General features: G+C 40.4%; 2 protein-coding genes across 9 annotated transcripts in view; one reads left to right on the top strand and one right to left on the bottom strand.

The window, feature by feature from the left end:
- Positions 1-76: 76 nt before the first annotated feature.
- LOC111249861 (uncharacterized) lies at positions 77-22196 on the top strand. 3 transcript variants are annotated; one of them, XM_086986853.1, is made up of 9 exons: positions 77-2030; positions 10831-11550; positions 13676-13875; positions 15060-15219; positions 16059-16315; positions 16498-16598; positions 16960-17847; positions 18279-19161; positions 19668-22196. In XM_086986853.1, the coding sequence occupies exons 2-8, from the start codon at positions 10832-10834 to the stop codon at positions 19134-19136; spliced, it is 3183 nt and encodes a 1060-aa protein (XP_086842979.1). In that variant the 5' UTR covers positions 77-2030; position 10831; the 3' UTR covers positions 19137-19161; positions 19668-22196. The 3 variants fall into 3 exon arrangements, with proteins under 3 accessions (XP_086842979.1, XP_086842980.1, XP_022660025.2); XM_086986854.1 differs by having other exon boundaries at positions 77-2131; XM_022804290.2 differs by lacking the exon at positions 77-2030 and adding an exon at positions 4836-4971.
- LOC111249862 (uncharacterized) overlaps positions 6966-23712 on the bottom strand; it is a 31698-nt gene continuing 14951 nt past the window's right edge. Inside the window, exons 2-6 of one of the 6 annotated variants that reach the window (XR_015326264.1) lie at positions 10829-11386; positions 9085-10303; positions 8284-8539; positions 7277-7933; positions 6966-7025 (exon numbers count right to left, since the gene is read on the bottom strand). Coding sequence is in view for 1 of the 6 variants with exons in the window: in XM_086986868.1 (XP_086842994.1) it covers positions 8373-8539; positions 9085-9319 (402 nt within the window). In the remaining 5 variants the exon portion in view is untranslated. Of the gene's footprint in view, positions 7934-8283; positions 8540-9084; positions 10304-10828; positions 11546-11697; positions 12072-23712 lie in introns of those variants that run through there. The other 5 variants (XR_015326260.1, XR_015326261.1, XR_015326265.1 and 2 more) reach the window with 5 other exon arrangements.

Raw genomic sequence — 23712 nt, 5'->3', positions numbered from 1 at the left:
TATGTTAATAAGTTCAGAATGCCAGTTCAGCACCCTTCGAGGTTTCGAAGCTCTTCCAAGTTGTTGACGGGTATTAGAGCGATTCGTTCGATAAACTTTTAGAATAGATCGATCACTTCTGAATGCCAATTTTGCACCCTTTGAGGTTTCGAAGCTTTTCCAAGTTCACGGGATATATAACGGGATAAACTTTTGGAATAGTCAGAAAATATAGGTTATGAGGGAAGAGCGGTCGCCATGCGTTGATAACAGTTGTTGGATGCTGCGACGTTAATCAACTTCAGTCTTTAGTGTCAAAACTCGCAACATTAGTTATGATAGATATGAAAATTTCACAACAACGTAGACATTTAATTATTGCGTAATTAAACGTATAAAAATATACTTAGCCTTGTTCACCACTTTTTTAGATAAATTGACTTTGCACTTCGTTCAGAACATTCCATGTGGCTAACTATATGGAGTAGCAATGACGCACTGTGCTGAGGGTAATATGTTTAGGGACAGAATATGGAATAATGATCTCCTAAATTTGCAGTAAAAGTGAAAGGTACAAATTCTTCGATTGCATTGTTTAAACGTTTCCTCCTCTGAATAGTGAGATTATAAGAAGTTTGCTCTTTGAAACAATGGTCCTTGCGTCCGTCCTACATTACATAAACTAATATTTCGTGCCACTCATCGTTAGACATAGATTACACTAGACGACTGACTCGCAGTACAAGTATTGCTTACGAAGCATTGTCAAGCATACGCAGTATGTGTCCGGAAAAGACCAAGACCCCTTACCATCATGGAATCGTTTTTTTAATGACAACGCCAGCTCATTGCTATTGATATTTTAAGCAGGTTTTTGCTTTGGAGAAATTGTACACCACACACGTAACGAGCTGCTGTGCTACGGCATTTGTTTTTGAATTTCGCGGGGTTTCATCGTAGGAGTTATTGAGCTATTTCTCGAGTTCTACAGCATTTGTCTCACTCTGTCTTTGGCCATCGTCCCATTTTAGTGGCTTACTAAACGATGCGAACTGATGCAATAGCATAATTAAAATAACTAAACAAAAGAATTTAGGCGCTTGATTGACGCGCCTCGGGTACCTGAGGCGTCTTGCAATTTATGCCTTTGAAGTCTCCATAAAGACTCCATTAGGATTATCTGCCGGTGTGCACCTAAATAAATCTTTGGGGTTTTACAGCCGAAGCTACTGCTTCAGCTAAGCACTGTACCAGACGCCGGGCTTCTTCCAGCAGGAAAAATATATAAAAAAAAAAGCAAAAAAAAAAGGTCTTTACGCCCGGTTTCCAATCTAAATCCTACTCACCTACTAAGTCTTAAGGTTACGTAGGAAAACAAGTTTGTGCTAGCATATAATCTCACGGAGATAAGTGGGTACACACCTGTGTGCTTCGAATACCCCGTCACTTCCTTAAAATTCAGCTGTTTAACAAGGTTCTGCTTCACCTGCCCTTTCCTATACTCGGCAGCGGATCAATACCCTTTCCCACCTACTTCCTGGTACAGATGAGAGTAGCCTCTCTGGCCCTTAGCACCCGCGCTCCGACTGTGTTCTGCTTGCCTTTCCCTTGACAACCCTCCTATTACAAAAGCAGTCGCTCTGTGAGGTTGGAGCATGTCCCCCCGTATCGGAGCGCCTATGGTAGCCTATCCATTTCTTTTTCAAAGGGCCCCAACCATAGACCCCCCGCTAAGAGTTGACCGCCTGTCCAACTCACAAGTTTCGAACACTTATATGGCATAAGGCACAGGTTTGTCATGATTCCGTAGAATGTTTGTGGTGGTGTAAATCAGTGCGGGTTAATATTTTCTTTGTGTAGAAGGGTTGAGTGTGAATGGGATTCGTGATGGTGAGGTTCGTCATCCCTAGTTAAATCAGCGCTACAAAACGACTGGACTCTCGTCGGTTCTGATGCAATTGTGATAATCCTTCAGTGGTTTTGTGCTTCAACGCTACTACAGTAGCGGTATAAATTAATTGCGGCTTCTGCTTTGCCAATGCACACTAAATGTGAGTATAGGCAAGCAACTGAGCGATAAAAAACAAAAGGACTGATGCAATCTGCTACAAAGATTAAGAGCATATAAGTACTACATTTGCGGTTCGGCCAGGTACTCGTTATATATATTTTCTTTCTAATGCAAAATAAAGGCTGTTATTACTAACAAATCTAAATCCTAATACCTATTATGGTAAGGCACACATGGCGTTGTGTATATGTTCGGCTGCGAAGTTGCGGTGGACCCGTAGTACTGTGCGACGTCAAGGGCAGAGTTACGACAAAATAAACCTACCGATGCAGTGTCGGACTAATGTACCTATTAAGGTATAGACTTACAATTCTGGCGCACATAGAGAAAACATTTAGTCGAAGTCATGCTTGTACAGTATTAATAGACCAAACCTAATAGATAGACCGGGGTATGCTAGCTACAGCCCAACTGCAAATGCCTCAGAAGTTTTTGATACAGATAAATGGATGGACATTACAGATTATACCCCGCACAGTTTCATATGTCTAAAACGATGGAAATCGTTCGTTAACCGTACCATCTATGAATAGTTACAACGAGACTGTTGTGTAAAAGAGATCTACTATCAGCGCACAATAGACCTTGCAATAGAAAAGACAATAGAAACGCAAATATTTTAGGCATTGCTATCCCACATGATCTGATATTTTATTTTATATATAGTTGTTATAAACCAAGTGAGCTTAATAAGTACAGAGTTTGTAAGAACATGCTACTAGGCAGTGAAAAATGACAAATAGTGTTTGATCAAATATAGGTACTGGATCCGACTATTGTAGGAATACATACTTTTAAGAGTTATCAATGCTCTTCGATCAACGCTCTTTTTGCATATTAGATTTTAATAAGAGGACTTTTTCGTTGTTTACTTTTTGCAAATATGTATAAAGAACGATCATGTCTAGTACTACAAAGCCTCGCAAATCAATATTAGAGGAACGCTGCACTGTTAAAAACGACTACTTGAGAAAAAGGAAAAAAAAAAGAGAAAAACAACATTCACAAATCGTAGAAGACTATTTAGACATTTGTTATATTATTCAATCAGGAGCGGCTTACGGTACCCCCGCGCATCAGAAACCTTTAATGGGAAAACCGGCTGCGACATCGAGCTGCGCCAAAACAGAAAGACGCCTACTTTACGTCGCTGACATAACAATATCAGGGAATATATCGTCGGTTACGTAATATATATATATATATATATATATATATATATATATATATATATATATATATCAAGTACTACGTCAGAACCCGGGCAAACGTTGTCATAGCGCGCATTCGCCTATTCATTCTTAGTGCATAAAGAAAGTCAGCTCTTTCCAAAACTGAACTACACACTCATCATTGTGGATGCAAGAGATCCATCTTGAGAATATCAGCTATGATCGGCCACTGTTCCATGTTTTTATACCGAATAAATTTCCACGAAGATTATCATCTTTTCCGCTTACTCAAAAATCGACAGTCCGCAATGTTTTCAGTCTTCATTCGGCCTCCGCAAAAATACGAGGAAGATTTCATGAAAGCAAAACAAGAAATCTGGGGGAAAACAAGAAGGGCTAAAAACTTAATTAAAATGGCGCCAAAGAACATTTCCTACAATCTTGAATTTCTTATATTAAACTTAGCTGTTGTTTTTGCGTTTTAAGCGTTAGTTTCGTTCGGACCTTTTGTGCTTTCTCCCAGCTTTCGAAATATGTGCTTGTTTTGGGTACTTGTATTGTACTTTTAGGAATTCTAACATGCTATTCACTCCAAATCAAATTTCGCTGGACTTCTTTGTATACAAAGCGTCTCAGCAAGGTTGCAATGAGTCGACTCTTTCGTTTGGTATCGCTCTACGTGCGATGGCTATCCAGTAAGTCATTTGTGGAATAGGCAATATTCTTGAGGTTTTAATGATGTCGTTGCTCTCGCACCTGAAAATAAGATAATTTAAAGATATGAAACTATTCAATACAATGCAAAATGATAAGAAATTACATGGAAAACAAACAAGTATATATAATCTTAAAAGCTATTTTATTGCAATAACTAAAAAAGCAAAAAGCAAAAATAAATAATAATAAAAAAAGCAATAATTTTTAACATTTTGTAAAGTTTGGACTACAGACAGACATGGCAAAAGCTTGATTTGCGCAGTTAAGAACCTGAACGCAGTAGTTCAATCGTCCTTTTCTAATACGCGTATATAGTATATGTTCCAATGGGTCTCAGCAGAGTGTGAATAACTTTGATCGACAGGAACGCGAGAACGGATCTTTGTCAATTACGACCCGATTTCTAGAATTGTATATGGTATATATATACTCGATATTGTATATGGCTAAAACGCATAAGAGAACTGAACGTTTATATCCATATAATTTTTTTTTAACCAATTCAAAAAACCTTCGGTCGATTTTAGTGATTGCGTATGTGGTTTGTGTACCTGTACTTTCTAGCGTTGATGATAAAGGTCATAGTAGAATTATTGGTAAAAAGCGGGTTTATATTTTTATATTTTGGACTGAAATCTACCCGACCCTGGTACTAATATTGTTGTCTAACTCGACTTTATTTCTCGAAGAGTGTTCTTACCTACTAGGCAGAGAAACGTTGCCTCTTTATCACTTAGCACGTTTTTAAATAACGGTGACAATTTTCTACTTCAAGCCCCGACTGGGAAAGGGCATATAGGATCCCTCGCCTCCGCGGGCGAGAATGTGTGAAGAGCCGGCATCGTCCTGCGTAGAAGGAAATTTTAGAAGGCCCTAGTAGTGAGAGAAATTCATACAGAAGACTCGTTCTGTCGATCACTTTTCTGCGTGTTTCTCCTCTGAGGTCTCGTCGAAACGATAGTGTCTTGTTATGGAAATATTCCTTGAATTTTGGCCTATTGTGAATCCGGCACCACCCATTGCTACATCCATGTGAGTCATTCTTACAAGGGTCGTTAGAAGAATACGCATGTGAATTTGATCTTTCAGTCACCGTAACTAAGTTGTACTTCGTTATATTATGGAACGCCGTTTCCTCTAGCAGTTGCTTTTTTGATAAAAGCGTTTAACTAATAGTTGTTCAGCATGTTTTCAAACCCAAAAAACAGCTCCATCTAAAAACGTGTGTTTATGACGAATTACTAACTAAGCTTTAAAATATCACCTAGTTTATCCCAGAAGAGCAGTTCCTAAGAAAGTTCCTTAGTTATCTTAGGATTCTTGCTGTAATAGTAGACGATCATATGCATCCAACAGCGAACAAACTGTAATAATCGCCGAAATAATCGCCTGAAAAATCATTCTGCGATTACGTTTGCTATTTGATCGATGAAATGCTCCAGCTATTGCAATATTTTGAGTGAACGTAGAGCTTTTCCCGTCGCGGTTAGGTTTATCCTTTCTGTCTAGCTACCCTATCTATTAAGCCCCACACGCAAACGTCTAATAGGCCTACAAATCCAACATTCTATCTAATAAAGCCGCATGTATGAAATCGACTTTCATATATCAGTTGCCGTATTAAACAATTTCGCTGTTTTATGTTAAGGGTCAGAATTTTAATTTGATTTTAGCTAGCGCTCTATTAGCTGGTCAACCACTGCTAGAAATGGCGCGACATTTTCGCTTGGATTTTCATCTTTGCTATAACATATTCGCAATCTATCTCTCGATGTTTAAACGAAAACTGTTTTTTTTCTGTTCAGGAATGTTGTGGTCACTACGTTGTACTCTCACTCAAAGAGGAAGACCTAATACCAGTTGAAATGAAAGGTGCAAATATTCGAGCTACCTAGATTTCCGTAAAAGTCCTTCGTGTCGGGTGAATCCTATTTTACGTAGGTTCAACAATATTCATAAGTATTCGACAAGAACGTGTATCCGAAGCACAATTTAGATTCAACCCAAACAACCCGTTGTGATGGTCTCAAGAAGCAGATAATTTACTTAATGATAAAGTCTACCCAAGCAGTTCGCTTTATTTATATATATATATATATATATATATACTTGTAGTGAGAAGGAAATAACGTAAATATGCATTAGGTCAGATAGCCAGTTCACGATCTATTTCACATTGAATGTATAGAACAATTACTGAAGCTTATGATTAGGATGTCCTACATGGACCTTGTATAGAAGTAAACGATAAACGTACCGTATTATGACATCTACTACGTACTATGACACTGGTGAGTCTACTTGTGCTACAGCTTAGTAGTATTCCTTATAATTTTGGATGTTTTAACATACACACTGGATTAATTATAAAGGATAAATAGAATTAGAATGGATGAACAAGTCATAAGATGCTTTAAGACCAGTAAACGGTCACCGATAAGCTCTCCTTTGAATGTTACACAGTCTACAACAAATCGTTCACTCTACGGGAGAAAATTCAGATATAACGGGAACATTTCTCTTACATCAATTTAGTGTAGCGTATTTCCCTGCTTTATAAAGCAGATCAAGCATAACGCGTGCTTGAACTTTGTCGGCTATTCGTGATTGTCTATTCTACGCGCACACTATTAGACTAGGCTGTCTGTTACATGTTCATTGTCCACGCTGAATAATTAAGTGTCACATCAATTCACGAAGTGATGGCGATAACAGGCACTGTCACAAATGCGGATCTAAGCTAAACCAGAGCTAATCAATAAGAGCCATGCACTACCGTATGTTGTCACTGGTTACTTGTCTGAATTTTCTCCGTGTCCTCAATCGGACACACAATGTTTCATGTCGTTTCAGGTTGTAGCCCAACCGTGAACTAGACTATCAATAGGTTCACCCTACTAGCTAGACATTGATGCTTGAATTCTAGTAAGAACGTTCCCACTGCTCGAAGTGAAGGCTAAAACGGCTATTCATAGCGGAACTAATTCGCACGTATATAATATAGAGGCGAAGTCTCCTGCCACGCATCTGTTCAAGCGATGTATATAGTATCTGTTGTTTATTTCCATCGTTCATAAAGCGGCTTCCTGTAACAAGCGTTATTCTGTGATAGATTGGTTTGCGTTTGGCCACCCTTACGCTAGTGCCAAGTAGCAGTCTCATAGCATGACCTAATGGAACTACACACACAAGCCCCCATTTGAGTTAGGGGCATCAAGTCTAACCTTTTCGTATAAATTACTCGTATTAATTCGTAAAGATTCGAAAATAGTTTGTTAACATTGATAAAAGTGATACAACGTCCTGGATGGAGTCATCGACAGTAGCAAAGTCCTACCCGAAAAGTAGCGATGATACTAGTACGTCTGCCGTCTATATGTCGCTTTGCTGGAACGCCGAACCTGTCGAGCGTAACTTATAGATTTCTCGTGAATTTTACCTACTGAAGACAATGCGCAAATGATAATGGTACATAAAATCACTGCTGTGCATAAAAATACGCAACGTTCATGTAATGTATATATGCAACAATTCACAGAGTACAGTATGTTGATAAGTAAGTGCTTGCAGCGGATACGGCGGGCTACGTTAGATAGCAATTGGTGTCAGTAAGAACTTGACGAACCTAAACAATAACACACTGGTTCTCAAACAAGGCACAGATGGCTCATAGTTTCCAGCGATATTTACCGCGGTTCGAGCAGATTTGGGCGCATTTGCATCTTCTAGTTTTTTTTTTTTCGAGCATTTTGCCATCGTTTTTCAGGCGTAGACAATTAATGATAAAATTATTTTATAATGATGGTTATCCATATTATTCATATCTTATTAATACTGGTCATGCATACGCTAGTGTGCGATTCGTATTTGTCGCGTTAGCGACATCACCGAAAGTAACTGGAATCGAAACTTCTCAATGGCGGTGATAATTCAGCAGGTCTCAGCATCCAGTTCCGGCTCTCCGTGTTAATTTTCGGTGTCGATTTGTCGACGTCTGAAAGGAGAAAATTAGATTAAAGTTCTGACCATGGAACACAATAAACTTAGCGAAACTGAGGCAAAAGCACAGGACAAATACGCCGTCGTAGCGTCATATCAATAAAGTCATCGTTTCTATTGTCTTCGACGGAGCCAGTTTTCTTACGAGATCATTACTATTAATTATCTGCTGGTTCTATCCTAATACTGAAATATCGTTTGCTAAAATTGGGGCATTGGACATAATTGTTGCTTTGGGCTCGAGACATGCGGTACACCGTCGATAGGCCTAATAATTAAGGTGTAAACAAATGTATTGATTGCTTTAATCCTTATCGGCTGTATCGCACACGTCTAGATGCTCACCGTAAGATTCTGTTAGCTGAAGGGTTAGTTCTCGCGAAGCTGTTCTCTTTCACGAGTCGATGCTTTCCGTGCCCGTCAGTTTTGTTTTCCTATAATTCGAGTTTTTGGCGAATTTCCTGGATGATCTCGTTTCTTGTAGCATCCGTTTTTGCTCGGTCCTCTTTGAGTTTATTGTTCTTGTTTTTTTGAGTAGAAGGTGACAAAAGGTGCTCTTTCTCGGTCTTTCTTACGCGCTCATCATCATTATTACTGACGACTGTGAGCAAGTGTGCGGGAGATACAAAATGTCCTTATTTATTATACGGTGAATTACCAACTTAGATTTTGTTATTCATTGTTTGTTTATGTAGTCGATAAATTTTGCAGATCGTTTTAATTAAATTCGTTTGTTTTATTTGTTTTTTCTTGCTTAGGTATGAACGCTCGCGGTGCAGTGTAAGTGCTTGACACTTTTATGTAAGGTTCGGTTGAATAAGAATTTTCTGTTGAGTTCATTAGAAAAGTAAAGACTACATTTATCCGCTCCAGCGTGAACTGAGAATATTAAACGTGCAATTTCCTAATATACGTTTCAGCGAATCCCACTGTAAAGATTAAATGATTTCAATAGTCCATTAGTAAAGTCAGAGTTCGGTTCAGAATTCAGCAAACGGTCCTAGAGCACCGTTTTACGTGTCTAAGAAAGTTACTGTTTGTCAAAGATTCGCTCGCCACGTGATATCCAACATGGGTTTCTCTGCTTAGGATCTATGAGGTTGAGTTATCTCTTCAGAATCACAAACAAATCGTCAACACACTCACCGTACCAAACCACAACTCCACTTAAGAGAAGACTTAGATATAGCACAACCACACAACAAACGGCAGCGAAGACGTAAGGAGGAATAGATGTGTAATAGTGAAGTTCATTTCCAGTGTCTTTACTGACTTTTGAGTATTGGATAATTCGGCGAATAGTGTTCATATTGTCGGGCACCTTCTTAGCTATCTCCTTTGCCTGCAGTATGTGCAGGGTGTCTGTAATTTGGTCCTTCATGTTTGATCTTAAGGAACGACACGGGTTCTTCTTAAGCAAGTACCTTCCTCTTCGTTATTATGGTTGAAAAAATGACTAACGGACAATCTTCCTTTTCGAGCACGCTTCGCGGGACTACGGCAACTAAGATCTCTGTCGATTACAGAGTCGTTGCTCCAGTTATAAATGGTTGATTCTCACCTATTTAAACCCCTTACTACTGTTGAACATTGGCTTGGCTTGGCTTGGCTTGTTGCTGTTAGATTTAACACGAAATTTTAGGGTAAGATGGCACAATCCGTTTGGTTCGGACACAGACAAGGCGACCTTTGCTTGAAACGGTCAGTTTGACTGCAAAATTATTTACTTGTTCTCACGAAGGGCTGTGTAGATCTTGCTCTCATGTATACATATTTACTGCTTGGTACAAATCTATTTTATTTTATTATTTCAACGCCTTCTCTTGTCCTGGAAACAGAGGTTTCGTTATCTTTTGGTAAATAACCGCTAAGTAGGTTTCATACGAGTTCTCCTTCGATGGACGAAGTTCATTCTAATGCGTGAATTAGTGTCTAGTATGTTGTCCTTGGGAATAGATTAGATTGCCTACGCCATAGGCTGAGCTACTACAGATGACGAAACTATAGTAACTGAACTTGTGAACCTACAGAGATAGCACAAGTCTAGTAATGTAGGACCTGCGTAGCAGGTCTATTTTCGAAAGACAAACGCATCGCGAATTCGCATTGGTCAAACTTTAGCATCACTGCTCAGAAAGTGTGTGATACATAAAATAGAGCATGAAAACAAATGATAGCTCATGCCAGACCCTATATCGCGGGTGCATGCTATTGCAAATGTCCAATACAATGTCCAGAGGAGAATCCGATTGCATATTAATGAAGCGAGGCTTTTTATTGGCTTCATCTACCTCTGGTTCCTGTCTGATCAAAACAGTATCAGCCTCATATTGATCATTATTTTTCATCGCCGTCACGAAGATAACTGAAACAGATGGACGAAGAGTAGAGAGGCGTGACCATATGAAAGAGCCTAGATATTTCAATGCAAAAGCAACGAAGGTGCCCTGTGACATTCAGATCATATAATAATCATATTTAGCATTTGCCATTCGTCAACTTTATATGCACTCGTAACTATCTCGTTTCTACCAAGCGATAATCTCCTCAGTAGATATTATTTTTTGACGAGTCCGTTAATCTTGTTGATTTGACTACCATATTCAGTTCGAGAGACGAAAAGGCCACAGAGAAACTTGAAAAATCTTGCCATGTTCCAAACCAGATTACCCTGGACTTGTCCATAAAACCTCATGTTTGTTCTATAGAATACCGTCACCCCCAGTAATACGATTCGCGGTGCAAATAAAGCTAGCAAATAGTCTGACTGGCTTTATTTGATGAAATATAAACTCAATAACACTAAATTCTACATGGTCAACTTTTGTGGATTGCTATCATTCATCACTATCATTACGACTGTTACAATTGTCATCACGATTTCGCTTACAGAATGTACAGCTCCGGTTGTCAGCTCTATTCATTAGGGGACGAAGCGTTCTCGCCAGCGACAGGACCCGGATGCGGGGAATCCGACAACGTCGAGCTTCCTGGATTCCTTTTCGGCTCGAGCGCACCCAACAACTGTGTCCCACCGCCAGACGCACTGGTAGCAGCATCGGCGTCAACGGTAACGGTGACGCCGCGTCTCACGACAACGCCAAGCTCTGCAATGGCCGTAGACGCCCAAGCGGCCGTAGCAGCAGCAGGTCGTAACCATCCGGCCGATGCCCATCTATCCCAGAGTCTCGTTGGCACCACAGCTGCTCCAGCTATCGTTCAGCATTCGCCAGCGATCATTTCAAGTGCGTCAGCTATCTTCGCTGGAGCAAGCGGACAGCATCAGTTGGACACGACTGGCACGCATAATCCGTCTTCAACAATAGCAGCGGCCACAACCGTAGCCACGGCACGTCTACAGCAGATACAACATGTCACAAATGAGCCACAGAAGGCAACCGGCTCGATGACGGCGAGCGGGGTCGCAGACAGAACAGAGACCACGCAGCTGGAACATCAACACCGGCATCAACAACATCAAATACACCATCAAACTCAACATCCACCTCATGATCACCAGCTGCATCACCATCGGGCACATTTCGTACAACAGTCACGGACGACACACCATCAGCAACAACTTCAGCAGATCACACCGGCATTACCTCTTAGGTAAATTGTAGAGCAAAGCTTTAGGTGAGGTATTTCAAGAAATGTGCGTTTTTTTTTTTTTTTTTTTACAAATATAGTCTTATATTTGATTTAACAACATATAGCATATAAGAGACAATTTATAATAATAGTAATAATGTTATGTACCAATAATCAGTGTGCTTCCTGCTGTTTCCAATATGCTTGTTTAGTATTATGGGTTATTCATTCTATGTGAACAAATCGGAATTACTTATATTTAGGTACAACGTCAAAGACATGCCCCCATCAGAAGTCTAACAACGTTGGGCCTTGCCAAACTTCTCTGGGGTTTCTTCCGCAAATTTGTAAAATATCTTATTTTTTCTTTGTTGCTTATTTCCTCGATCACTAAGATCCGATAATAATTTTTGCCAGCGCTAAAATTTGAACCAGCATGGTAACATGCTTGTTAACTATGGTTACCATAGCAACGCGAGAACTACTAATTAACTACCTGGATCATACCATCTCACTTCTTATGGCCTTGATTGCGATCAAAGGCAGCTTGCCGAGGTAAATGGACGTTAGATCGATTTTGAATCAAACAGGCAGGTGTTGCACAAGTTTGAATGAGAAATGCGTGTCGTCCACGGAAGTAACTAGGTCAGAGTATAATGAACTGCTTATTGCTCTTGCAGTAAACTCTATACTGTACGTGCAGTAAGTTCTATACTGTACGAACTTCCCATAGACTTACGTTATGGGCCGCAGTGAAACTATAGATACATTGTCTGTATGAAATACATGGGTCGGACCGAACCCTTTATTCCATGATGTACTAATCTTCAACGGAAATCAATAGTTCGAAAAGAATTGCGCGTTGAATCAATAACCATGCACTGGGATGAATTTACCTGCTGAACACTCAAGGCAAAGAGGGGAGGCAACTAATCATGGCAGGAACTTCTAACAGAATCGGTGGATCTGAACTAGCCCTATACACCAAAAAGGTACAGCTTTCGGCATAATGTCACAGCATCAGTATTCGAATAGTGACACAAAGAACACGTAGTGAATTCATGCAGTGAGAGGTCTTTTTTACAAAAGTGAAAATAATCGGGAATATCTGTACGTGGACACATGTTGACTATACTGCACAGTAGTAAAACCCTTTAGCCTCCTTCTGAAGTTGTGCCACTGTCAGGAAATAATGTCGCCATCTCATTGTATCACAGTGATTCGCTTCTAAATCGTCGTAGAGTTAAATGAGAGATAAACTGAATAGATAGCCACACAAGTCGTATTGTAACAGGCTTGAAGTCGTCGTGACGCCCTCATCGATAATTCCCATGAATATTGAAAAATCAGCAAACGAATATGCAGTGGTAACGTGGTTACCTCAACTTAACGACATAAGAGGTAGTCTGGGTTCAAAACCGGACGTGGACGCACTTTGTTGCCTATTGGAAGCAGTCAGCCGCCCACAGCAAGTACCGCATAAGTAAGGCTCGAAGCATTTTATAAGTAGACAAACGTGATAGTGCCATAGGATACGATGACATATATCGCAGTTGACATATAGTCAAGGGCTCGGTCCAACCTAACACCCAAAGTGCGCCATGGTGAGCGAGAGAAAAATCGATTCTTTGTTAAACTGTATATATACATATATATTTATAATATATATACATATATATATATATATACATATATATATATATATATGTATATATATATATATATATATATATATATATATATATATATGTATATAATGTAAACTAATCAAATTTTTGTTGAATATTAAGCTATTAAAGTGAGTTAAATTTCCGCGTATCGAGGAAGTACGTGTATTGTAGAAATGCTAGGTGGACATCAGATCGTTTTTCTGGGGGATTACTTTTGTATAGATTCTTCTATCGATCGTAATTACTATCAGGTTACAATACCCGGTAGATCTGCGCCGATTAGCCAAAAACTTTCGCAAAACAAATGGATAACACTTTATAATATTATATAGTCTGTAACAGGATAGTTTAGCTCAGGCAATATGTTTGTATGTTGATGCGAACGATTGAATTTTATGATAAATATTGTCATCATTGCACTTAAGTTGATGACGTGAACAACGTTACGCTTCGTTCTGTTTGTTTTTTTTTTGTAGCTCTAAAAAAGATCCCGTAAAGCTACTGACCGGCTCCCGTACGAAGAGATATTCAGGTCCCTTGCCTTACCGACCACGACGAACAAAGGTTGACAAATCTGACCATCACTGCAAGATCTGCGATAAATACTACTCAAATCGGAAGCAGTTGCGTAAGCATGTAAACAGCTTTCATCCAGAGGAGCCATTTGAGATGACCTGTACGTATTGCGACATCAGAAGTCTCATAGACTATTATTTGAAATAATTAGTCCATTGTTTACGTGAGCCTCCTTTTTTCCCCATTAGTGGGTCAACGTAGAGGTCATAGTTACGAGCTGCTTGTGACGACGTTATCGATCAACCATTGTCAGAGTGATCTTTGAGGAAAACCTTGTTTACATAAGTTCACAGATAATATTTAAAGACTGACTGACTTACAACAACGCTGGTACGACAGCTCGAAGTAGCGAACCGATTGATCGCGTGTGATTTATAGCTAGTTTAGAAAGAACTGGTGCCGATGCCGAGTAGCTTTATTAGAATGGCTGCACTTTACTCAGTTCACATTTCTAACATTAGATTTTTCCTTGTAAAATGACGTGATTGATTGGTTACCTCCGCTCGTCACCCACAAAATAAGGCATAATGTTGTACAGATGGTGAAAATTTTACGCGTTTTATCTGTGACCGAGTTACTTACTGTTCGCAGTGTCTATCATCATTTCTGAACGGCTTTATTCTGCTATAGCTATTTTATTGACACCCCGTTAGTTCTGCTAAAGCTGAAGGATCTTAGTGCTAACGAGCGTATGCTTAGAAACTGCAGTCGTCTATATCGAAGCTTGTTACCTAGAGACCTTATTGAAAACTGCCAATGGAAAGAGCTTTTCTTCTGAGACTAAATATGCTCGCTATCAGTCAACGTTGCATAAACTTCCAGAGAATTATTCACCTCTGTAGCCCCCCGCCGCCGCAGCTGCCCCAGGCGACTCCCTGTCAACGTTTTAAAAAGCTATGAAATACACAGTGTGACAGTTGTGCGACAGCTTCGACTAGTTGTGGGCTGTGAGAAGCGGTTCCTGTATGCCCGTCTTCGATTTGCATAGGTTCAGCACGTCAGTGCAACACATATTTACACACTTAGTCACAGGTCTATGCGGAGACCAAGTTAATAATCCCTGATCTATCAGTGACGGGTTGAGCTAATATCAGCAAGAGTTTTGATGGCAGTGGCAATGTCTGGTTGCGTAAAAAAAATTTCACAGAAAATGCTTAAATATTTTGTCATCGTTGACTTCGACCTAGCAGGCAACGTTGCTACACACACGCAAAGTGGGCTTAGAGATTAGCTGTACAAAGCTCTGCGGTGATAATTTTTCAGCGTAACATTGTTTTGTTACAGCGAAGAACCTCAACCTCGATCGAGTCAACTGGTGCCTCGAGAAGGGTTGCGACTTTCGTCACGACCGAAACCATATCTTCACGAAGCATCTTGAAGAAAAGCACCGCATCGTTGCGGAGAGGATCGATCGCAAGTTCAACACTTTCGCTGAATATGAGCGGTACGTCAATAAGAACGGACGGTTTGTGACGGTTACATGATGTATGCCTGCTCCTACAGCGATTAAATGGTCTCGTCAGCGTCTGGCTGTTTAATAAGGATAATAGAATGTCTGCATCCGAGAAAATCAATAGCAAAGGTGAAACACGATAGAGTTATACCATTGTATCTATTTTGCCGCAGTCGAACGAACGAACGAACGTATTTTTCCTTTGTTTTGCTAATCTATTAAACACCCTTTACTGGATAAAAATTTCAGAAACATTTTGTATCACACGAACGATAAACCCAATAGTTTCTGCAGTAATAAACACTACATCATCAAAAACACTTTCGATAAAGCTGGCCAGGTCAAACAATTACAATTTCATCACTAAACGAATTTAAAAGTGCTATTCAATATACTGCGAACGCAAAAAATACTCGTACCTAAATGGTGTACAGCAAATCATTGGTCTGCTGTCCGCCTGTAGGGGTTCCGTCAGTGATAGATGTAAACGCCTGATGTTTACAACATTACACAACCGACTAAATTGAACGACTTGGTGTTTTGTTAGGCACAAGGAAATCCAAAAATGACTGTGGCAAACGAAAAAAAAGACCATGTAGCATTTATTAACTGCTACGTTCATTGAGGCACCTTCAGCATGATGCGCAGCTTTTGTGCACACTTCAACTTACCGTAACGGTTTTCGTGAAGACTGTTCAGGCGAATAGTTTTCCTGCATTTTTAGGATTATTCACCTTTACGTCAATCATACATTTCTACTTATGAACGATTAATGTATTCCAAACTGAATCTTGACGCGCGTGTCGCTGTTCGGATTCGACTGATAACAGATGGAAGACCGAGATCGAAGAATCACAAAAGATCAAGTTCGTTGCCGGCGATGGCTATTATTGGCGATTAACGAAAGATGGCCGACGAGTTAGTCGGCAGCATTTGTTCTGTCATAAAGCCAAGGAATTCAACACGGTCGGAAAAAAGGTCACCCTTCGAATGGAAGGCCACACCGAAGACGAAATCGAACGGCTTGTCAAACCCACGTGGAATAAGATCACCGAAAGCCTAGCTAAAGAGACCCAGGCTAAGAAAAGTAAGAAATTTAGGTTTTTCCTTTTAGCATCTAATTAGCACGAAATGGGGGTCCTTCTTTAGGCGAGGCCGCTTTGAGCGAATAGTGCCAATTGCAATTGTCGGTGTACTGTGCCATCTTGGCAGTCAGTCAGTCAGTCAGTCAGTTACTAAGTTTACTCAGACGGATTCTGCTATTTGCAGATTTATTAGCACATCGTAACAACAGCGTTGCGGTCAACGGAGCCGATGATAATTCAAGCGAGAAAGAAGAAAATATCGAAGTCGCAGTTGACGAGATGGAGGTAACTAAATGAAAACGAGATTATTCTATGTCGTGATATTAATAATAGTGGAAGTTACGCTTACCGTACTTTCACTTACTCTTAACACAATTAGGCCAAGTGCGGACGTAGAATCTTGGTTGTGTCAAATTCTTATGGGTGACTCTGATCTTGGACGGCGCAAATAAGTCGACACGATTTTGAAGTTACAGATTTGTCAAGAGGGTGGCTAGTATCAGTAAGAACAAACGTTGACCTAGGAAAATGCTCCACCTACCAGTTTAGTTATACCTGGTCTTCTTATATCCCACTGTATTTATTTTTCGCCTTGTTGTGTTTTTGCAATGCGCCCGTTTGCAACATTAATTGTAATTGACCACAGGTAATTCGGCGCCTCGTACCCGGTAAACAGAACCTGATCAAGACTGCGCGGACAAACTCGAAGGGCGGCTGCTTCCTGTTTAGCCAATGCACAGCATACCTGCACGTGACGATCTTCGAACACGATCGGAGCGTGCACGTAGATGGCTGTCTTTCACATTATGGTCACGATCCCGTGCTGGAGCATGACATTTTCGACCTTCCCGAAAGTGTCGTATCAAAGATAAAACAGAGATTTGTAATGGGGCATTCACTGGAAGAGGTACGGTGCTTTGCGGCCAACCAATGGCCGCATTTCTGTCTAAAGGACGGCGCACTCGAGGGCATTCGCGACCGAAACCTCCGTCGTATCCTATTCAAACAGTACTACGCGCCATTCACCAATATTTTTGAAAGAGTTGTTGATATCAGTCGAACCATAAATCAATTCTATTATGTAGAACCGGAGGGCATACTCGTTACACTCCTTAACATTGAGCACACGTTGCATGACCTGCACAAACAACTTGTGAAAAAGGTCAACGAAAAGGTGTACCCAAAGTACAAACCGGAAAAGGTCTTTCGAGACTCGCCGGTCGATATTCAGCAAGTTCTTGAAACGTTGTCGATGCAGCAGAACTTCAGTCATTTCAAGCGATTGGTCAGGTACTCGGAACACCATAAAGCGTTCTACATGAACCATAAGATAACGAAGGATAACCTTCAGTGCGTTAGTGAGTTTGACATGGCACTCGCGGACGATGGCTATCGTTGTTTTGAACTCGACGAAGACAATAAGCGGTCAGGAGACGAGCAAATTCGGCGAAAACGAAGGGACTTATCAGTTGGTGAAGATGATTCATCGAATTCGTTAGAGAAGGCCCCGTTCCAGACGAGAATTGTTTCGAAGGTGTGTAGCGTGTAAGATGGTTTCGGTGAATTCCTTCCTTGAAGGTTTAACGTATTCCAAGAAATGTAGCTTTCTCGTATTTCATATATATAATGTGTTAAGTGTCTGCAATTGACAGTTTCAGCAAAAAGGTAAACTTATGCCTGATTGAATTGATTCATTTAAGAAACAAGGAATGCCTAATAAAAGCATTATTTAATTTATTATCGTTCGAACCAGAGTACCGCTTGAATCTATTCTAATTGTCCTTAGTCTTTCTCACGGGAATGCTTGCCTATAAAAAAATAAGACGCCTAATTTTAGGCGTTTTATTTTATCCCTACCTAAACTTTTTCAGTAACGTTATATGACATAAAGTAGGCTTTGCTAGTAGTTTGATCTACCTCCTGTGACGCGTACCAGTCAACTTCTGTATTAATACGAATTTTCAGGATGCTGGCCCTGACGAATCGATCGAGGACCTAACTATGAGTTCACAAATTACCGCATCTGTGCCAGCTCCATTATGTTCTACAGCCGGACCTTCAATCATAGAGCTCAATCCAACTTTAAACGTATCTCTGCCAAATTTTAACACCGCTATCGATCAGGACCGTACCAACCGCCACAGTGGAACCTTATCTACGGATGTCATTCAAGATCAAAGCCATTATCATCAGCGGGATCATCGGCAAGTGTATGACCATCACCTTCACCCGCAGCAACGGCATCAGTCGTGCGAGATCCACTTCATGGACACTTCGGTTCCAGTTTCGGCCTTACCAAGCTTTAGCACCTCGACAACAAGTAATTCGACCGCAGCCGAACATGACACAAAGAAGTCATCTTTCAACGAGTTCCTTCAGCGCGCAGCCGAAGCGACCCATCATGGTGAAGACCAGAAGCAGGGGCACGCTCCGACCCAGCAAAAGGAGCAGCAACGAGGGATTATCAGTGACACTCAATGTCTGCATAACCATCAAGTATCTTTTTCCGCTGAAGATGAGAGTCTGACACTGTCCCATCTACCCGAATTTCTGCCAAAATCTCCGATCGAAGTTGGGAACGCCGCAAAAGCAGATATTTCATTAGCAGTTTCGTCCGCAGTGCAGCTAGCTACGTCAGTTCCAACCGGAGGGGACTCAGCCAACGCGACCGCTGCTGCCCACATATCGACAGTGGACTTGTCTACGTACCTGACGCTTGGGGCGCCGTTTGGAGCGCCTGATAGCGATAATGAGGCTGGGAATGAGGGTGATCTCATGTTGAGTTTCGACCATTTGTTCGGTCTGAGAACGCCACAAAGCTGAGGCAGCCGGTACTCTAACGGACTAAGTGAGTGCAGTGAAAAGTGACACTTTTATTGTTGGATAAATATGATTCGCTAGCTGAAGAAAAGTTCGGAAATCCGGAAGTACAGAACTATAGATAAAATGTCAAATGTGTCATAAGCGAGAAGTTTTTTTCTTACCTATTTTTGGGCTCCTGACAATGTCATGAATGGTAAGGTGGTGATTGGCCCGAGACTTTGATTGGTTGGGATGTTAGTGAATTCACTTCTTGCCTTTGTTTTTTAATTTGTAGATTTTTGGTTATTAAAGAGGCGATCTTGTTTTTTAACCGTTAAAGGAAGCGTTGCCATTTAAGGACCACACATTTACAGTAGGGCGCAAGCACTTTTTCATAGGTGGTCCACATGCGTTTAGGATTTTTTAAAAACGCTGCTCCACACATATCGATAATCACCATGCGGCTCTGTTGCTATTAGTGTATTTTATTATATGTTGCATCATTTCATGTAGTTATTATTTAACCGACTCCATTTTTCTTTGTTATCGCAGATGGTGATCCTGTAGAATGTGAAATGCTTAGAGTTACACAGAGAACACATGGAAGTGTTCGAACTCATTTGAATACGCGCACCCTGATGCACCTTGAGCAACCGGATGAACGATACAGGAATAAATCGAGCCTAATTATTTGCTAGTAACCTCACAAGAATGAAACTTTACCACTAATTCATTATATTGGTTACAAACAGTTTGAGTGCGAAGGAGATGCTCGATTAGCTCTCAGCTGAAACGACCGCTGTCCCCCGCGTGAGATCTTAAAGGGAAGCCCCGAAGGGGTTTCAATTCTGATTCGCACGTGCCGCTACAACGAACTGGATTCTCGATAGCTGCGAACCCATTAGCGCATTACAAATGGGCTATGCCTCTACGAGCTCTCGTGTATACTAAACCTCCTACCATTCTGCGAAAAAATTAGCCGAAACCCGCTGTGAAAGCAGCTGACGGCGCGTTACTCTGATGTGAGTTGTTGGTTATTAATGTCACCTGACAACTGTAAATAGTTTCGTTGACGAAGCTGATGGGCTACATGACCTTTCCCATTACATAATCTTTGTGTCAGACCTTATTATATTTAGGAATACATTACAAGTAACAGTATTTAATCCGGAAACGCTTTAGGTAGTGTCCTAATGTATATATATACAGGGTGTCCAAAAAGATATGCACTGTTTATTGGGTTCCAAAGTTGTGTATATATTATAATCAATGGTCCAAGATTAACCTTTCAACACAAACAATTCATTCCAAGGGACCCTCCAAGAGAGAGAGAGAGAGAGAGAGAGAGAGAGAGAGAGAGAAGAAGACTATTTTGCGGATAGGACCTGGGAAAAATGAACAAAACGTATTGGTATCGACAGAGGTTGTCTGAAGCCATAACGCTACATTTAAATCAAACGGCATAAATAGGCATGATTGACATTCGACTTACAAAACGATGATAAATCTACATCTGTTACGCAGGAAAATCATGGAAGTTTACCAAGAGTTAGTGTGGTGCAACATTTCAAGCAAGGATTTATATGGGCCATCGTCTTTTCACAATTTAGTTACATGAATTTGATGCAATAATCTCTTTTCTTACGCATCTTTAGGGATTTTGGAGAAAATGGCGAATCTTATTACCAACAAGACGGAGCACCTGCACCGTATTATCGTGATGTAGGAACCTATCTCGATGAGAGCCTTCTAAACGGAGATGACGTTTGAACGAACAGGCCCCGAAGGACCCCAGCTGGCTGTTGTTCAGACCTGGGTGCAAATGGGCTTTTTCGTGCGGACGCCTTAAAAATGAAATCTACACCAGAAAACTGACAACACTGGGATATGGAAAAATCCAAAACGAGCAATAACATGTCGTAGCACCAAATTAACCGTTTGTTGGAATTTGGAAAGCTATACATATCACCTAGACTCTTTCGGAATTGAAGTATTAATTATATGTAAAAAAGTTATTCAAATTGAGAATACGCTTTTTGAGGTACCCTGTCCGTATCAATATTTATAAATAAAAAAATGTAAAAAGAAAAAACACAATACAATAGTAAAAAAAGGTTTCATTGTGCTGCTTATCGAAAAACACGTAGGGCAAAATATGCAATAGGCTAGAGTTGATTTTTACAGGAGAAGAAAGTCGAGTTCGTTGAAGTACGATCTCGTCACTTTATCTTATCGCCAGCCAATGAATGTAAACGACATACTTTTTCCCATTGTCATTACATGAGGGCAACTACTCAATTGGTTCGCTCTTCGGAGTAGACCTTTTCCGAATCCTACGTACAGAACGCGTTAAAAGGTTGGAGTAATTTTCCTGCACGACGTTTACACGCACTTGCTATGCACCATGAAAGGAAAACTTTGCTACCAATAGAGAGACAGCGGTTTTCAGTCTCACGCTTAGTCATTGATTAGACAAGGAGCGCTTAGCCCATTTAATATTGGGTCGACCGAATATAATACCCAGTTAGTGTGCAACACTGGTTAGTAAATATCATGAGAGATAGTATAAAAACACCACATCTATAATCTTCCTTATTAACTAATTGTCAGAATGACCAAAGCCAAAACGGCTATCCGTTCTTGGTCTGACGATTCTAGCTTTGAAGGCCTTGCAACAAGATTGTAGTAGAAAATGATAGTAGTACAGATACAGAGATTGATATAATATTCGCTTGAATAAAATACGACCAGGAAGTAGTAACTGTGTTGACACAATGTCAATTAATTCGTACAATTTAATGCAACTTCATCAGATACGGTCCTGCTAACATGTTTAGCTGCAAGCTTCCACGTAAAATTTCGGGCCTTAGCTAAGGACATTTTTTTTTTTGAAAATTATCGACTCTCCGACATCGTTTTCTCATAAAGGATCTGGTTAGGGTAAACGAAAATTGTGTCAATAGCATACTTTGTCTAATTATCGGCTCTGTTATTGAAAGGAGTGCCAGTTGTTTCTCGACAATATCGAGTGTCAGCCCTTGAAAAAATAGGACAAAAAAAAAAAAAACGAAAAAATTAAAACAGAGCATACGCCGTTCTAGTTGGAATTAGAATTTACATTAATGCAATTAATTACTGTAACAGTTACGCTAGAAGCTTGGCTCGAACACTATCGATAAATCAGGGAAACGATTCGTGGTTCCGACATAGCCTATTATGCACGCCCCAACAACGGGATCAGGGTATGATCAGAAAAAGTATATTGCAGCAGTGCTGATAGGCAATTAAGATCTTTTTGGGTGTTGTTACTGGGCTACTCTGGCGATTTAGCGCCGAATTGATCGCCATCACGTCGTTAGCTTTTCCTAAGCAACGATCTGCTTCGAAATATAACCAAATTAGAGAGCGGGGAGTATTGTATGTATGACACAAACGGTAATGGCAAGTCTGATCAGTAGTTAGTAATACTGCCCGTGCACCTGCACGAACCTTATCTTAACGGTGACAGGGCACGTTCGACATGTTTTTACAGTAGAAACAAAGAGCTTCATTTTCGCGATGGCAAAAGCGGCAGCGGCGGCGGCGGCTTAAGTGACTCGTTTAGATGAAAATTTCTCCACGCATAGCCAATAGACTTGACTATAGAACATGTTCCAATACCGCCTTCTATAATTTCATAGTATATTTGAGATTTCTATTAATTCGTTTCAATCGATCTGTCAATTCGTTATTTCAGCAGCTTTAGTTGCTTACTTATTACAACTTGGAACTATTATTTTAACATGTCAAACTTTGCGTAAGTTATAACAACCAGTTCGGCTCGTTCTGTCGGTTATCCACGAGATGTACCGCGCTATATTTCGTCATCGTTTGTCATATATATTAAGCTTGCCTGCTTAGCAGCGGCTACTGCTGCGACGACGATAAAAAAAGATTATATTAGTAATACCGAAGACCTACGAAGAAATGTTTAGAAGGATATATATGTATTCGTAATGGTGTAGCATTTAGAATAGCTAACGTCTAGATCCTAAAATGATAGCAACACTAGGCGCAAGCTGGGTTATGCTTGCTGGTTTTCAAACAAATAGCTGGAAATACACATAGCTACTATCTGCGAATGTTCTAGTCCCATTTGTGTATATGTCCTTCTACTTTGTCGATATCGACAATTATCCTTAATTCTTTCACTTCATACTACGCCTGTTTTCCTACTGATTCACGCGCATCGGCTTCGCAGCCATATCTAAAGCAACCTCGCGAGTCAAGCACGAAAAATAGACACCAATACAACTATAGGTTTGTGATGTAATTGGCATGTCGCTTCGTAAGTCTGTCGGAGAAAATCCTGATATCGAATCCAGCAAGGCCCAACTTGCCCAGTCCTTGATCCTACATATGTGTGTGAAAAGGGGCAGTTCCGAGGATTTGCTATTACAGGAAAGCTCGAATTAATTCATAAGGGTTAGTTGGGTTTTCTGTCTGTTACAAACGTTCCCCATATACAGCCCATTTTAACTGATAAAAATTGGAAAAGCTCGTAGTGCACAGGTGCATTTCTGTTAGTTGTCGTTAGTGTCTATTTGGACGTGGTCTC

This window comes from Varroa destructor, unplaced genomic scaffold, assembly GCF_002443255.2.
Source record: "Varroa destructor unplaced genomic scaffold, Vdes_3.0 BEIS01000004.1, whole genome shotgun sequence".
NCBI classification, from domain to species: Eukaryota; Metazoa; Arthropoda; class Arachnida; order Mesostigmata; family Varroidae; genus Varroa; species Varroa destructor.
This window is presented reverse-complemented; position numbering and strand designations above follow the sequence as displayed.

Bases quoted from the DNA above. Each gene is read 5' to 3' on its own strand.
- LOC111249861 (XM_022804290.2), top strand. From the start codon at position 4,910: ATGGAAATATTCCTTGAATTTTGGCCTATTGTGAATCCGGCACCACCC. The intron at 4,972-10,830 runs GTGAGTCATTCT...TTTCGCTTACAG, and splicing joins CCACCCATTGCTACATCCAT to AATGTACAGCTCCGGTTGTC. The intron at 16,316-16,497 runs GTAAGAAATTTA...TGCTATTTGCAG, and splicing joins AGAGACCCAGGCTAAGAAAA to ATTTATTAGCACATCGTAAC.